This window comes from Ascaphus truei, chromosome 3 (genome assembly GCF_040206685.1).
Source record: "Ascaphus truei isolate aAscTru1 chromosome 3, aAscTru1.hap1, whole genome shotgun sequence".
In the NCBI taxonomy this organism is placed as follows: Eukaryota; Metazoa; Chordata; class Amphibia; order Anura; family Ascaphidae; genus Ascaphus; species Ascaphus truei.
The window spans coordinates 127602869-127621229 of record NC_134485.1 but is presented as its reverse complement, the minus strand read 5'-3'; the positions used below and the strand labels follow the sequence as shown (position 1 = coordinate 127621229).

The following is an 18361-nucleotide window of genomic DNA, read 5'->3' as shown; positions in this document are numbered from 1 at the left end:
AACCATTCATCTTTGTCACCTCCCTAATTCTAATCCAATTCTATTCTGCTTCTCCTAAATTCTATGTGACTCACGGGAGACCAGGACAATTACTCCAGGAATCAATACACTAGGACAAAGAACAAAGAAATTATTGTGCGCTCGGCCACTAATCTCCTGTGCGCAGGTCAACAACCATGTGACAGGGTTATAACTGGGTTCCCCACAGTAGCTAAGTAGCCACAGTGGTCTATGTGCAAGTTCCAGCAACTCTGTATACATACGGAGCCTGGTTTTTGTCTGATACAACTGAGAATCTTCAGCTGACAGCCCAGAGGATTCCTCAACTGACGTGACGTGAACGGATACCATCTGAAGTGTAAATCGGAGAACAAGGAGGACACCAACCACCAAAGCCCCAGCAACGAGTTCGAGCCCCTGAGCTGCTGTCGGGACCCAGCTCTCCCCAACTGCAAGCCTTCTTCCACACGGATTGTCCCACGTGCCCTCTGACGTTGCCGCGTGCTGGAAGCTGGGCCAAGCTTACTTCCGGCATGCGGACATAAGATGGCCCGACGTGCAGGAGCGTCGGAAGCTCGGCGTGGGACAGAGTGAGGAGGGAGGCCTGCAGCTGGGGAGAACCAGGGCCCGGCGGCAACTGCTTTATCCAGGCGCCGGGCCCTCCACATCCACCGGCCAGAGGCCTGACACCAGCCTCAAGGTAAGAGTTTATATGTACTGGGGGATGGGGTTATATCTATTGGGGTTTATTTTATATGTATTGCTTTTTTGTATATGTATTTTTTTTTTATATGTATTTGTTTTTTTAAATATGTATTTGTTTTTTTAAATGCATTGTTTATATGCATTGAGGTTTTTTTATATGCATTTTTATTTATTTATATGTATTGGGGTTTTTTTAATGCTTTTTTTTTTATATATGTATTTTTAAAAAAATATGTATTGGGGTTTTTGTTGAGGTGAGACGGAGGGGAGAGAAATACATGGGACGAGGGAGGGAAATGGGGGGCTCACAACACCACCAATGGGCGGGGGGGGAGGCGGGGGTCAGCCCGGTCATAACTCTATTCCTGGATCCCGGGAAATCTGTCTGCGGCTCAGAGTCTCCGGAACACCCTCTGAGGACTTTGGATATTTAAATGGTCCACTTCGTTCTCTGAGAACTCCACAGCAAGTCTCTGGAACTGAAGCTGGGTTCCAATTGATATAGCCCTCGACCTTCATCCACCAACATGGATGACCGAGGCCCGACCAATCCTAGAGCAGATTGTCTTTGGAGTCTAATCATCGAGCAAGGGTTCGCCTGCATTGGATCAATCCGGACCGAAGGGAGAAGGTTACCGGACTTCCAGGACAGCTCACAGGGGCATTTCAACAGACCAATGGGAATCGGGCCTACAGAGCACAGTCCCGGCAACGGTAACCCCCGAAGGGATAGGCGACGGTCCGTGCCAAATGGTCCCCCTGTGGGGATCCACTTTCCTCACACCCGAGTCCACAGCCCTGCCTCGCTCGACAATGTCCTAAGCCAATCACCTTATCTCGCCCAGTCCTTTGTGTTGAGGCTGGATACTTGCATACCCTTCTTTCACACAAAGGACTGCACATTTAAGTCATTCAGCACATTCCCAAAATGCTGGAACCAGACTAAAGAATAGAATATCAGCCCAATTTATTTACAGAACACAGATACAGGATTGGTACAATAAACCGTACATACATAAATCATATGGACAGGTAGGGGTAATGGCGGGTTTAATGGGGAGGGGGGGGGGCGGGGAGATTGCATAATATGAAGAACGGCAAAATACCTTCGGCCTGGGTCCTGCTGCATCCGATGGCACGCGCAGCTGCGTGCGTGTCACTCACCAGACCAGAGTTCCTCCCGAGCCAGCCCCAGCCCCCCCTCGCTGAAGGCTCGCTGCGCACTGCAACGCAGCAGCCAGCAGGGGATTCACGAGGATCGTGATCCCAAGCGCCGACGCGTCACGTGGTGCGGCAGGGAGCCAATGAGGGGGCGGAGGAGGGGGCAAGGGGGAAGGAGGGAAGCTGTCTACAGCTACGGGAGGGAGGTCTGAGTGTGTATGTTATTCTCCCCCCCCCCTCCCTCCATCCGGTGCCCGTCTTGCAGGCTGCGCGTGCTGGGGAGGTTGCGGCCAGCTCCTGAGCTTGTCTTCTTTGGGAGGAGATGCAGCAGCAGATGCACAGGTGGGGCGGGGGCTGGGACGGACGGACTGTGGCGGGGTCTCCCGGTGTAAAGATTCCGCTGCCCAGTCATGATTGGGGCTCCAGAATGAATTCTTGCCTGCACGCTCCTCAAAGATCGCATATAGCGGTGAAGTGCCGTGCCGGTGTCCGTCGTGGCCCCGCTCCCTCGTCATTTCCGCGCCCACGCCCCATCGCACCTCAGAACGCCGCCTGCAAACAGCAGATCGCGGTATAGCGCTCTGCACGTGCCGCCTGTTTGCAGTGCGGGCGCGCTGTCTGAGGCAGCGAGTCTTAGCAGCAAGTCAATGAGTAATTATTTACAGTGGAACCATGCAATATGCCATAAGCTTCTTTGCTGCTGAAGGGCAAAAAACTGCAGAACATTGCAGCAATGCACCACCTCCAGTGAATTATGAGGTTATTAGATTTGAAGCAACTCTATAACAACATCCAAGAAAAAGCTCCTAGAATTTTTACCAGCATGGTTCAGATCATAAAATGCAAAATAATATAAATGGATTGTCATGCAGGTACAAATGCAAAGAACTACTTACTTTGAAATTTTCTGAGATTTATAAGTCCATGCTCTCTTATAATTCTGTAATGAAAAAAAAACATATGTTCTCAGACAAACGCTCTTCGGACATTTTTCCATTTGGCGCCCCTAACATTACATAAAATGTGCTTCGGTTTCCTGTTTGCTACACTGACTACAAGGTTTACTTTTTTCCATTGTTAAAACCAGAGTGAACTCCCCTAATTATCACAAATAGATCTTTTCAGTGGGGAAAAATCACCAAACAATAACGGTAAGGCAGCTCACTACCAAAGAAAATTGGATTAAAGTTACTGTTGCATATAAAATGAAAAATGGTCTATGGTTTCTGTTCTGTGATAAGGTGATCTGTTGCTTGACTACATGTTACAAATCTTGCATTAATCCCTCAATGGAATAAATGTATAAATATTGAGCTTCTCAGCTAAATTGAAGAGCAAGCTCTAGTTTTCATACATAACAATTTTTTTTGTTAAGAATTACCCCAAGAAACCTCTTATTTTTAGTTCATTTATGCCGATAAAACCATTCGATGCTATAAAAAGACTGGTGAATGACCGTATCAACTATTCTCTTGCAATGCTTTTCTCCAAGGGTAGTGTATTGAAAATGTAATACATTCAATGACCAAATAAAGTGCTTATTGGGTATACAAAAAAATGAAGTCATCAGTAAAAAGGTTTTAACTTGTAATCAAGTGCCATTTATTCTCACCTTCTCAAAATAACTTTTCAACATCAAAAGGAGACTATTAGAAAAAGCAGCGCTAAAAAAGTCCTTTATATAGAGTCCTGCAATACCTTTTTAGTGAACGTGTTAATATTTGTGTAATGCGTGAGGCATAAACTTATAGGGATCCATGTTAAAGTGGATAAGAAGCAACAGGTGACACAGTGTAGTCATTTGCATGTCATTCCCAGAATCCCTGGCTGCAGTGACTGTATGCTAAGAGATAATGGTGGAAAACGGGGTTGCAGACCTGTCTGAGACATGAATGTGCTCACAAGTGATACTTTTATTTGCTTTTCAGTGAACAAAACATATCAACAACATATTTGAAGTGTGACTTCATGTGTGGCTCTTATCTGCAAGATACTGTAATGCCGATTGTGACAGTAGGGGAATGCGGCTCATTAATAAAGGTTAAGCCAAGCCATTGCCCCTGTTTTAAGGGATACTCGCTGGTTAACCCAATATCTCTGGGCCCAACATAATTTGGTTTGTGTATGTTATTGTGTATCTTAAGATGAACATGTTTGGCTGCTGTCTTTGGGTGCACAAAAAACACAAACTGCTTCCCGTTTCACTATGTGTGATAAAAAGATATATATAAAAAGGACTAACCTTTTTCTTCGCTGCCTCTCTTTTAATCTGGAATGATAGATGTCAACAACCGCAATTTTCAAAGCTAAAAATGTTAACCAAATAAGAAGGATTAATTTAAAATTGAATAAAATGACAAAGCAGACACGGATACCATACTGAGTAACAAACATGATTAATTGCGTATCGACTACAACCTTCACAGCTCTGCGTTTCAACAACTGTTTATGTAGAAATGTTGTGCCCTTCCATTTAGTCAGGAAGTTGTACCTAATCCATAAGATAACTCTATTGTTGTGCTAGTGAAAAGGTAGACAAACTGAATTGAAGATATATCTTGCATGATAAAATACAGAATGCTATAAAAAAAAAAAAAAAAAAATAAAGTGCACTGTCCATGAATAAAAATAAATAAATCCTAGCACCACAGTTTAGAAAATAGTGAGGGAAACCAGTTTTATATATTCTTAATATAAACATAACAGAGAATGAACCTCAGCCCAAAAAGTTAATGTTTCACCCTGCACTTGAAGGCAATTGGTAACATCCCACATTATACTTCTCTTCCAAACAAATCTTAGGTGCAGAACAGGGGGGGGGGGGAGGGGGGGGGGGGGAAATTTGAATATTTAAGGGTTTACCATGTAAAATATCAGAATCATCTTCAACAAAATCAATATCCCTCAAGTCCCATTCTGCATAATTGTCAAACTCCTGTTACGTGGGAGAAACAAAAGATTACTATACAGGAAAAAAAAAAAATCTTTATACAAATAACAAATTAGATGAACTGATGTGATTCTAACTTCTTTTCGAGGTAAAGTTACACCCAAATCCCATTTCGAAATCAATTATGTTGATAACAAAATTTACCTCAATGAAGTCTGCCCTTGCTGGCATATATCCTGCCATATCTCTGGAAAGCAAAGATTCAAAAGTTGGTCTTGGCGGATCATCAGCAGCTAAAAGAGATTTTGATTTAAAACTTACATACAACACACAGCAATGCATTCTAATTAAAATGAAATTATTCAATAGTTCCTAACACCACTCTCTGATAGAAGGTGGTCATATTTTGTATACACCTTAAAAAGTATCTGTGGGCGATTCTGCATCATTGTAACCATAAGGCTGCGACCAGGAGCACCCGCGCTGGCGCTCAAGTGCCGTGACGTCATGCGCTCTGCTAATTGCGCACGTGGGGGGGAGGTGTGTCGGGGCGAGAGGCCATGATGTCACGGAACCGATTCGCCCTCATTGGGGGCCAAGCAAGCAGCAAGCACATATCCGCACGTTGGACGTGTACATCCAGAGTCACCAATCTAATCGCGGCGAGCGCTCGAAGTTGCTCCACCATGGCCGCAGCCTAAAGCTGCATCCAGGCTGAGAGCTTGCTCGCGCGCTGATCAAAACAACGAAAGCAAATTGTAGGGTCCATGCTGCACGTGAGCTTGGGGAGGCGCGATGCTAGCTGAGACATTTTTGTATTTGTCGCGCTTGCCCTGGTCACGAGTGCGGTTCAGCCAATGAGGGCGAACCGCTCACGTGACGTCACGGGCACGCCCCTCCCCCCCCCACAAACACACACGTGTGCAACTAGCTGGCCAGGAATCGCCTGGGCAACATGAGTGCCTGACGTCACAGCGCTCGAGCGCCAGTGAGTGCGCTCTCACCCCGAACAAGGCCCAAGAACTGGATGGATTTTGTGAGCTGTCCAAGTAGCATTTGGGGTGAGGAAAGGTAAGGCTCTATACATCCGTTACATCTAGCAGCAAGTGGTTTACTTGTAATCAGAACCAGCCAATCCATTATTTTTCAGTGTCAGCTGAGACCTACTTCACTGTTTGGGTATGAGCATTAATTTATCTTCCTTACGCTGGAATGGAACGGCTGTGTCCGCATTCTTTTCCTCCTCTGCTTGCTTCAGATTGAGTAAAGTGCTTGCAAAGAGTGGGTTGTTTATAAAATGCTTCATGTAGTGTTTCTCACAGTCCTCCTTTGTCTTGGTGCGCATCTGATTGGCTACATCTTGCCTAGAAAATAATAAAATAGTGGGAACTAAAAGGGTCTGGAAAAATCTTTAATCTCAGTGCTACAGCAAACAAGTGATCAACAAATCAGACAATTTTCATAAACCTTTCAATTCAACTGCTATTCTCAGACAGTTAGTGTAAATCTGTTCTGCTTTCTAGACTTGTTTTGGGTGTGTTCTACTGTCCTTTGTTTTAATGTACTTTAATTTATGTTTCTAGTGTCCTAAAATCTTAAACTAAAACAGATTCAGATTTGAAAGTATATATTGTTACATAATCATTGAAAGCGAATGGTAGCTTAGTTAAAAGTCCCTTATTTCCAATACATTTAATTTCCCTTTAATATTTTAAAAATCTTCCTCAATTCCTCAGAACATCTTTTTTTTGTCAACCGAAATCAGATGTCACAATAAAAAAAAAATTCTGACATCGAAGCTCGAAATTGTGCAACACTCAAAAGTATCATTTAGTAAGTACTTTCATCAAATTTACCATAATTGGGTATTTAAAAATAAAACATCAAGAGTTCTTATTCAAATGGATGAAAATAGAAATATTTTGTTTTCAAGAAGGACATTGTTAAGTAATCAGACATCACATGGTCTAAAGTAGGTTTTAGGCTTAAGAAAACAAAAAACACATGAATAAAAATGCAATTTGCTCATTACAATATTTACCAGTTTCCAAATCCACAATCCATTACTGCCTCAAGCAGTGCCATTTCCTCCTGAGCTGTCCAGCTGGGATCCAGCACAGGAAAATCGGAGGTCTGTAAAACACACCAATGTCACTGTTAAATACAGATAGGGATGTATATCACAATATTTTCCAAGCTACAACCCTGAATCCTATGACATTGTGATATATGGTATAAATCGGAGGGAACACGCTACATCTGAATACTGCACAACTGTTACATGTTATGACCATTTTTAAAAGGTGACAAAATATTAAATAACAATACAACATACAAAGATAATTCAAGGTTGGCACATACCAATACCATAGGTAAAGAGATTCCTGCTTTAAGAAGTCAAAGGTTTTAAAAGGGATTTCAATACCAGTAGGTATAGGCTGCAGATCTGAAAGATCGCAATCAAGTTTCACATCGTTTGCAGTTGTGTATTTAAAAAAATGATACTGTACAGTATATGCATTTTTCATAGACTAATTCGTAGGACAAATTACAAGCACAACTTAGCGTTTTATCAATTGGGCAATGAAACTTGAGTATTCTGAGTAATACGTTCCATTTGCTTACACTTAGAGATGCTGTCCAATATTTGTTTTTACTTTGTTTAATGCTCACTCATTTATAAATTATCAATTATTTTATGTTATTTTCATGCGTTAATGTAGCCTGTATGCACCCATCACAATAAATGCCATAAACACAAAGTGTAATTTGGATATAATATCAATTAATGTGTTTCCCAACATAACAGCAGTTTTATCCACTGAAAGGATGTAGTGGTTACTAATAATTTAAAGTCTACTGAATAGGGGGTAAATCCTCAGGTTTCTAATTTTTTTAACGTTCCATTATCTCAATTTAATGTATCCATATTCGTAACGCATATCCCCACAAGCGCTTAACGCTAGAATGTCCTGTGTGACATAGTCCAAAGATGTTAGGCCCCGTTTTAGGTCAGAAAGTGCAAAAATAGTTAAAGATGATCCATTCCACAGCTTCACATTAACTCAGGCTGGTGGATGGAAAATCCAGACCACAGATTACAATGTGTCTAGTTCTCCCTCACCTGCTCTACTACTCACTAGCACAGGTATTTAGAGCAGAGAGGTTTGCATTTGACTCTCTCTCCTTAGAGCCTGGGGGCTGGGGGTGTCGCTGCTCCCCTGCATCCAGTTCGGGGTGGACGGCCCCTTCAAGAATCACAGTACCAGAGGATTTGCCTGGACACTTGGGACCGAGTTCCCACCACGAACAGATAAGACAAACACATGTTTACTGCCGTATCTAATAGACTGTATGCTTTATCTGGTGACCCTAAATAAGAGGGCATTGTTTTAAACTGGGGAACCAGGTTAGTTGGCCCAGCAGCAGTTAGAGGCTGATTATGATGTATAGTTAGATCCCTGAAAGGGATAGGATTTTGTTTATATAATTTGGTTTCTTGTTACTTGAAATAACAGTGTGGGAAATACTATAACACTGATATGAGTAAACCGCTGAATGTAAATATCTGAGTGCCTCTTGCCTACACTTGTTAAAGCTGCAGTCCCTTACTTGGATGAAAATAAAGCAGGCAGAAGCCCGAGTTAAGCAGCATAATACTTTGCATGATCCTGTTTTTGTATAAATAACCCTAGAAGACTGTGTCGGGAAGAACCCAGACAGACGCAGGCGCTACAAAAGAGGGGCGTTTGTCACACCTGGGATTTTACGTATAAAGAACAGATCCTTAAAAAGCAGTTTACCCAAGAATGGAGATCCTCAGACCTCTGTTAATGTTACCGCTTGATAACGCTATGATATTTAGCACCTTCCAAAAGCTGCCCTTACTCACACCCAGCCCCTTATTATCATTGAGTTATTTCTTGGAAAATCTTAAAAGCAATGCAACTTTCATTACAAAAAGTTACGTGCCCTACAAAGATATATTAGGTACAGTGGCGTAGCTAGACATGCACGGGCCCCCAGGCATGTCTCTCTCTTCTCACTCCTCATTTCTGTCTCTCTCTTCTCCCCCCTCATTTCTGTCTCTCTTCTCCCCCCCTCAATTCTGTCTCTTCTCCCCCCCTCATTTCTGTCTCTTTTCTCCCCCCTCATTTCTGACTCTCTCTTCTCCCCCCTCATTTCTGTCTCTCTCTTCTCCCCCCTCATTTCTGTCTCTCTCTTCTCCCCCCCTCATTTCTGTCTCTCTCTTCTCCCCCCCTCATTTCTGTCTCTCTCTTCTCCCCCCCTCATTTCTGTCTCTTTTCTACCCCCCCCTCATTTCTGTCTCTTTTCTCCCCCCTGCATGTCTCTTTTCTCCCCCCCTGCACGTCTCTTTTCTCCCCCCCTGCACGTCTCTTTTCTCCCCCCCCTGCACGTCTCTTTTCTCCCCCCCCTGCACGTCTCTTTTCTCCCCCCCCTGCACGTCTCTTTTCTCCCCCCCCTGCACGTCTCTTTTCTCCCCCCCCTGCACGTCTCTTTTCTCCCCCCCTGCACGTCTCTTTTCTCCCCCCCCTGCACGTCTCTTTCCCCCCCTGCACGTCTCTTTTCTCCCCCCCCCCTGCACGTCTCTTTTCTCCCCCCCCCCTGCACGTCTCTTTTCTCCCCCCCCTGCCCGTCTCTTTTCTCCCCCCCCCTGCACGTCTCTTTTCTCCCCCCCTGCACGTCTCTTTTCTCCCCCCCTGCACGTCTCTTTTCTCCCCCCCCTGCACGTCTCTTTTCTCCACCCCCTGCACGTCTCTTTTCTCCCCCCCCTGCACGTCTCTTTTCTCCCCCCCCTGCACGTCTCTTTTCTCCCCCCCCTGCACGTCTCTTTTCTCCCCCCCCTGCACGTCTCTTTTCTCCCCCCCCTGCACGTCCATCTTATGTATTTCTCTCTTCTACTTCATTTTCTCTGTGTCTCTTCCTTCCCCTATTCACCCTTCTCGTCTGTTTTTAACCCCAGGATTTAACCCTTCCCCTCCCTCTCAACTTTCCCAGCCTGTCTCTCTGGCTGCAGCTCCAGCCCCAGGCTGCTCTACTTGAGACCAGGCCCCCTGATCTAGGCACCGCCCACCTACAGAGGCTCTGCAGAAGAAGGGATTTCCCCTCTGTCCTTCTTACTGCATCTCAGGGCCCCGTCCCCTGACCCAGGACCCGCCCACCTGCAGAGGAAGGGATTTCCCTCTATGCATCCTTCCTGCATCTCAGGGCCCTCAAGGTGCTGCTGGCAGGGGGGAGTGGAGGAAAGAGACCTGACCCCCTGAGAGAGTGCGATCCCCTGGGCTTTAGCTGTGCCCCTGATTAGGGATCATATAAATGTCTGAAACACATCATATACTATATTATGATTGTTAGTGATTAAAGTGATATGTTTGTGTGACCGAATATGGTATATAAAGTAATAAGGGTATTAAGTATGGGTGTACAATAATTTATATCCATTCATACCCTCAACAATATTAATAAAATAGTTCATTTTTTTTTATTAATGTACAAAAAATAAAATGAAGGCTGTCCTTTTGCCCATAAGTTTGTAGAAAGGGTGAGTTATAACAGAAGAGAGGCCAAAAAGTGAACAAGCACAGAACGAACTTTCCCAATGTAGGAGCAGTAAGGTGGCTTATACATTACCTCACTTTTATTGCATCACCACATCTTAAATGGCATTAAAAAAAAAAAATCCGACTGTATCCACAAGTCTATTGCACATTTAACAGAGTATATATTCATCAATGTAGGTTACTTGTTAAATCCTTATATGGAGGTGAACGACAACAGAATCGTTGATCCAAAACTTATTTCAAGATCACCATTCTGTCCAAACTTCAAAATATGTAATGGATGTATTGTTTCTTAGGGTAATTGGTACATATTCAACTAAACATGACAACTCATAACATTGGTTTAAAAATATTTAAAAAAAAAAAAAAAAAAAAAAAATCAAGGAAATTTCTTACAGAACACAATTTTGTACAATACATACTTGCGAACCAAAACAAGATAATAATTGGCCATTACCATTATTTCATAGCTATGATTACTTTGGTGTTTCTTGTATTCAAATCCTCTTGTGAAACACTGAAAAAAAGAAAATAGCAAGTGAACAAACAACTCTACATTATATAGCTTTTATTGAGAACATTCCCCCCCTCCCCCCCAACAAGTTTAGATAGAAAATTAAATACGAAGACATATGAACAGCCTTTAAAGTCTATGGCTGGTGTTCAGACTACACCAGTATCAGCCACACCATTTAAAAAGCCCAAGTGCACTACGGGATATCAATACTACCATATAATTCTCTTTTGTAACAAAATCCTGCAATCCTTTATAATGATTGCATGTAAGCGAGGGGAATCGTTCTTAACTGGTATCAGAAGAAGTTTCTACATACTTACACTCACTTGAATATGAAAGATTTTAGGCTGGGTTACACAGTAATGTTGCATACACTTTCACCCATCTGTAACAATACTCAGGACCTACATACAGATGTAGCACAGGTTATTGCTCTTGCCGGCATGTTATGGTAGGAGATTATGTAATATTCTGTGTGATCACTGCCATTGAATCCCATGGAAACTCAACGATATAACACAATGTGCAGTGTTTTCAGAGGGAGCAACAAAGTATTCTACATCTGTAATGCCAAACCGTTTACAGAACTAGAATAAAAGCAATCTGCTAGGGATTTTTTATTTTGTGTTACAATTTTCAAAGCACAAGCACGCCAATCTTTCCTCCAGTAGCTCTTGGCTTAACAGATATTTAAATTTTATACATGTATAGATCCTGTTTTCTTTCAAAGGTTGTTGGCAAGCCAATCAATAGTCATTATGATGCAGACTGAAATACTCTTGTTTAAGTCGTATACTAACCCTGCTCAACGTAAAAAAAGAGGGTTAATTGTAACTAGAGAAAATCCCAAACTGTGTGGAGGGGTGGTGCTCACAGGGAAATGGGCGTAATATACAAACTTAGAGAGAAAGGATCCCTTTGTGTGGCACTAAAGAGACACACTAAATTAAAAATATGCTTTATTAGTAGTGACTAAAATAATACTGTTTAGTCATAACGACTATAAACGGAACAAAACTAATAAAATCAATTAAAAATTACGGAGGGCTTGTGTGGGCGTATATGTGCTACTGATCAAGCCAATTTAGTAGTATGCATACATTTATAGTATAAATTGCAACTTAAAGCTCATGATCTGTACAGGTAGTACATATAATTATCGAAGTGAATATATAGTCATGTAGCCACTTCGTGTCCTATCACTGATGAATCAATGAGTTATACTTCAACTGTGAGATAATCAGTATACCCTGTTTTCTTTTGTAAACAGTAGTATCAGAATAATAACCAATATTTGTAAGTAGGAACCCAGAATAAGAACCTCTTACCACTAAACTGTTGCAGAGTAAACTGTTTAGTTGAGTTTGTACTTAAAGTAGCACTTCAATAAGTTTGCGAAGTGGCTACAATCGTACTTAACATCAATGTAGATGTTGACACTAGCAGCAGTGTTTGTAACACTGTTAGATAACTTGTCACAGTCCCTGAGAATATATCAACTGCCGTTAGTATAACAACAAAATTGGTTAGAGTGCTGTTGCTGCCCACGACTGCAGTCTGTGAAGCACTCCAACCCAAAACGTGCCCACGTCTCTCTGATGAGCCAGCGTCACTAAGGAAGTGACGTCAGACGTACCCGATGTACGTTTCACCTGCGTGGCTTCATCGGGGGCGGGTTCTAAGTGATACAGGTAGGTTTTTTATACTCACTAGTTAGTATGGTAATTGGTTGCTCCGAGCAGCTCATTGGTCCTGATGTGTCCAACAGACATTTCAGGTAAGTGTAACACACGCCCATCATGACACTGCTGATACGCTGTTAGGGGTGTGTAAGGCTTGTGTACCTATCCTCTGACTCTATTGGCTACAAGGAGGGAATATGCATAGTGGATTGGTTATCTTAGTGACACTTGTGATAGCCACTCCTCAGTTGCCATAGACATCACAATACATGAAGATGTATTCACTGTTCTCCGCTCCAATGTTTACAGTCATTTTAGGATTAAGCGAGTTTGGTTTATTTGTGAAATAGGGTATTCTAAAGTGTGTTCTGCACCACCTAGTGTCCCGAGATACTCAAGATAACAAAGAGGGGGAAATCTATAGATTTAATATCAAAAAACACATACAAACGAACAAAACAGCAGTTCCAAGTGACTACTCGGATTGGGAATCATCAGATACTGACAGTTCAATCCAACAGAAAAAAGCCTAAGAAGACTAAGCGAGCACAAGAAGATATAACTAAACGCACCAACAACACACTGTCAAAGACAGTCCCTGACTCAACAGATAAAAAAGGTAGATGTGGGGCAGATTATGCACCAGGCTCCCCAGACCTGTATTCAAAAGAATTAGGAAGGGGAAGAAGAGGTCAGAGAGGTTGAAGACCTAGGAACAGGGGGAACTTCAGAGGGGACTAGTTCTAATTGACAACAAGACAGATAATGATAATTTCATCATCAATCTAACTGACATGGTACTAAAGGATACACACATCAAGGTCCTACAAAGAGGACTCTTTCACCGATTGCCACAATGGACTGTTTTGAAAGTGTGAAGGACACTAATCTCTTCGCAAGAAAATTACTATTACATAAACACTATAAACGTGTACAATAGTCCGAATTAAGAAATGTTTGCTTGAATGATGCAAGTGAAACTGATGTTGAGTGCTATGAAACTCAAATAAACTTTTGGCAGGAGAATGATAGACCACCTGGGCTAGGACCCTATACACAATTGAAACCACAGAGTAAATTCACACCGGGTATTTACATATACAGCAATATAGAAACATTTGTTAAACTGGTAAAAAAAAGGAATTGGAGAAAATCCCAAGAAACAGATTTAATGACAACATGAATCGCAAGGAGAGGTTGGTCCTGAAAGATCTATCACAGAAGACAGACATTACAATCAAACCCTCAGACAAAGGGGACAATATTGTCTTATTAAAAACTGACAACTATATCAAAGAAAATCTACGATTATTGGGTGATGTTAGCTGCTACAGGGTGTTGGACAAAGACCCAACCATCATCTTCCAGAGGGAGTTGAAAATACTCCTGGATAAGGGTCTAGAAGACCAATTGATAACTAAACAAGAGGATCAGTTTGTTTAATCAAACACCACAAGTAGCAACTTTCTACACAATCCCCAGGGTCCATAAAAATAGATTACATCCCCCAGGATGGCCTATCGTATCAGGGATAGGGAATCTCACAGAGGGCCCAAGGGTATACTTAGTCAGGGTCCTACGACCATTTGTCTCAACACTTCCCTCCTATGTTAGTGATAATCAAGACGTCCTACATGGGATAACGGTGAATAAAATCACCCTACTTTGTCCTTATGCACCAGTATTCGACACCCGGTGGGCATACAGGCGGCATCCTACTTCCTACATACAAGAAGCACGTTACATTCAAATCACAACCACTTTGTATGTGATCTTTTACTCTCTGTACTGACACAATTATTCCATGTTCAACCAAAAAAAAAATCTACCTCCATGTATAGATGACTGCAATGGGTACTACATGTGCCCCTACATATGCAAACCTGTACCTGGGGTGGTGGGAGAAACAGACGGTCCAGAGTGATCATGTACAAGAACTTACGGATAGTATAATTCTATGGATTCGCTACATAGACGACGTGCTCGTTCTATGGAAGGGAAGCAGAGATCTGTTCCTTAGGTTTGTAGAGGTATTGAACACCAATACCCACAACCCAAGACTAACATATGAGATAAGTGATAAAAGTATCATATTTCTGGAGTTCTGTGTAAATATAAACTTGGAAGGTGTAATCAGTACTTTAACACACTAAGAAACAGCTACCTCAGAGCAGATAGCCACAATCCTGCCCCCCTAATTAGGGGTATACCAACTGGGCAATTCCTGAGACTATGGAGGAACTGCTCTGAGATAAGCGATTTTAAACTGCATGCAGAACAGATGAAAAAACACTTTTTAAAACGTGGGTATAGCCATAAGAATAGTAAGAAAGCTTATCATAAAGCTCTTGTAACACCAAGATCATCATTACTGCAAGATAAAAAGAAGGTTGAAGATAAAAAAAAAGTAGTATTAGATGTATAGGCACTTACAGTGCTCAGTAGCATGACATCAAAAGAATATAGGAAACACTGGCACATACTACTGGAAGACAGTGATTTGAGTGAAGTACTTAATGATGTACCAGATATGGTAAGCAGACGTTCAAGGAATTTGAAAGATGCCCTTGTACACAGCTACTTTCAAAGTTCTAAGCCTGAACCATCGATAACATGGCTTCCACCTAATAATACAGACAAGTTAAATTGCGCCCTTCACATTCTTTTTCTTTCTATTTGAGGTTCTCTCTAAACTAGAGGAGTGGTATCCTCTCCTTGTGGGGCAGCATTTCTTTCACCTAAAAGAAGATCACCTCATACTACAGAAAGACAGAGTATCAATCTTTCCCACCTGTCAGAGTGCACTCTAACCTAATTGGTGACCCAAAGGACTGACAGGGGGTGATTCATTTCATTATCTATCTGTGCTTAGCTTCTGGTCTGCATCTCCATAAGGGATAAGAGCTATCAGTGGTTATCATCTTTATACATTTTACTATTTATACACTCTTGTTGTTTAGGTTTTATGAATTATGGTTTTTAGTATTCAAGTCCTTGTTTTTATATATTGTTATTGATTTGGTGAGTCCGTAGTCTGGAGAACAACATTGGTCTATAATCCACACCCCTAAGTCACTATTTACAACTTTGTATACCTATATGCAGTAGCCTGTGGCCACACCTAGCGCACCCCAATTGCACCAAGGTGCGTGTGTATTTGCACATTTTTTTTTCATTTAAAACTACAGGCACGTCTAAGTGTGGATCCTGCAAAGCCTATAAAAACGTAAAACCAAGCAAAATGTTTGAAAATAAAGGCAAACAATACACTATACGTGGCTTTTTCAATTGCAAACCCTCCAGGATCATCTACCTCATCATCTGCTGCTGCGGCATTAAGTATGTCGGCAAGACAGCCAGGGAATTCCGTAGACGTGTCCTGGAACACATCAGGTCCATTAAAAATAGCCTGGATACCCCAGTGTCAAGGCATGTGAGGGAAAAACATCAAGGAAACGTTAATGTACTGTCCTTTCAAGGAATTGATAGTGTCCCTCCTGCTAATAGGGGTGGCAACTAGGATAAGAATCTTCTACAGAAGGAATCCCGGTGGATTTACACCTTATCCACATTAGCACTTGTAGGGTTGAATGAAGGCTTTTTATTTACTCAGTTTATCTAACCCCGACAATCAATGATACATAAACCTACAGTGATCTTCAGTACACCTCACCATGCATCAATATGGTTACCATAGAACCACAATATATCTGGCTAGGTGGGGATCTCTCCCTTTCCAGTATTGACCAACATCATCTTTTTAACTAAATATATTACATCACTGAATAAGGTCAACTATACAGCTATGCATTATTAAGGATCGTTGCAATAATAAATTAATTTAGCAACTAGGCTGGATGGAGAATCACGATCTAGATCTTAGAACATAATGCTAGACTTATCAGCAGAGCCACAGGATTATCACAAAGATCAGAGCTCAAGTGACATGTTTTCATTCTGATACTATACTACCTATTTATGTATATTAGATAAGGCTAAATATCAGGGACTAGTGCCTCGTGTCCTCAGTATTAATATGCTACAACACTTACCTTCAGGGTTGCATATTACAGCAATAATGAGGTGCGAAGATTAGTTTAGACAACACAAGAATAACTTTATTGTACATCGGGGGACACTAGGTGGTGCAGAACACACGTTAGAATACCCAATTTCAAATACAAATAAACCAAGCTCGCTTAATCCTAGGATGACTGTAAACATTGGAGCGGAGAACAGTGAATACATCTTTGTGTATTGTGATGTCTATGGCAACTGAGGAATGGCTATCACAAGTGTCTCTAAGAAAACCAATCCACTATGCGTATTCCCTCCTTGTAGCCAATATTCGGAGGATAGGTACACAAGCCTTACACATCCCTAACAGCGTATCAGCAGCGTCATGGTGGGCGTGTGTAACACTTTACCTGAACGTCTGTTGGACACATCAGGACCAATGAGCTGCTCGGAGCAACCAATTACCATACCGACAATTGAGTATAAAACAACCTAACTGTATCCACTTAGAACCCGGCCCCGATGAAGCCACGCAGGCGAAACGTACATCAGGTACGTCTGACGTCACTTCCCTAGGTGACGCCGGCGCGTTTTGGGTTGGAGTGCTTCGCAGACTGCAGTCGTGGGCAGCAACAGCACTCTAACCAATTTTGTTGTTATACTAACGGCAGTTGATATATTCTCAGGGACTGTGACAAGTTATCTAACAGTGTTACAAACACTGCTGCTAGTGTCAACATCTACATTGATGTTAAGTACGATTGTAGCCACTTCGCAAACTTATTGAAGTGCTACTTTAAGTACAAACTCAACTAAACAGTTTACTCTGCAACAGTTTAGTGGTAAGAGGTTCTTATTCTGGGTTCCTACTTACAAATCTTGGTTACTATTATGATACTATACAAAAGAAAACAGGGTATACTGATTATCTCACAGTTGAAGTATAACTCATTGATTCATAGGCCATCAGTGATAGGACACGAAGTGGCTAAACGACTATATATTCACTTCGATAATTAATTATATGTACTACCTGTACAGATCATGAGCTTTAAAGTTGCAATTTATACATACTACTAAATTAGCTTGATCAGTAGCACATATACGCCCTCCGTCATTTTTAATTGATTTTATTCGTTTTGTTCCGTTTATCGTCGTTATGTCCAAACAGTATTATTTTAGTCAATACTAATAAAGCATATTTTTAATTTAGGGTGCCTCTTTAGTGCCACACAAAGGGATCCTTTCTCTCTAAGTTTGTATCATTATGATGCGCCTGGAGTGACAACTAAGTTAACATCATAAAGATGTCAACATACCATACAGGACAATGAAAAATGTGATGAACCACGTGACTTTGTTCAAGCAGGATTTAAAAATAATAAAAACAAATTTAAAACAAGGGAAATTGCTGCTGCAAACTCCCCTAACAATCCAAGGTTAGACGTATTGATTTTATGTGGTAGCCACTGACTCCACTGGAATCTATCCCAGAGAAATAATAAACAGGAAAGTCCTCACTTGCAGAAATGTCACTACTTTTTGTCCCATTTGAGGCACTATATTTAGAATGCACAAAGACATGCGGTCATCTCAATACTGCAGTATATTCATTTTTCGTTTGGAGTCCCATATATAAAAATGACTTTAAAAGATAATGGAATTGTAGAATATTTAGAAGCATAGATGGAGAAAGATGCATTGATCTTAATGCTCATTTAAAACTGTGTTACTGTGCCCAAGTAAGGAAACCAGTTAAAAAGGGGGTATATGTAGATACACATACAACAGTAGTGCATACACTTCC

The 18361-nt window shown here is 41.7% G+C and overlaps 1 protein-coding gene across 1 annotated transcript in view; it reads right to left on the bottom strand.

Annotated features, from left to right (window-relative positions):
• The window catches only part of TADA2A (transcriptional adaptor 2A), a 46510-nt gene that overhangs the window by 14219 nt on the left and 13930 nt on the right, over positions 1-18361 (bottom strand). Inside the window, exons 3-9 of the mRNA XM_075589507.1 lie at positions 10796-10855; positions 6798-6889; positions 5963-6120; positions 4961-5049; positions 4729-4801; positions 4109-4172; positions 2763-2806 (exon numbers count right to left, since the gene is read on the bottom strand). Coding sequence (XP_075445622.1) covers positions 2763-2806; positions 4109-4172; positions 4729-4801; positions 4961-5049; positions 5963-6120; positions 6798-6889; positions 10796-10855 — 580 coding nt within the window. The remainder of the gene's footprint in view (positions 1-2762; positions 2807-4108; positions 4173-4728; positions 4802-4960; positions 5050-5962; positions 6121-6797; positions 6890-10795; positions 10856-18361) is intronic.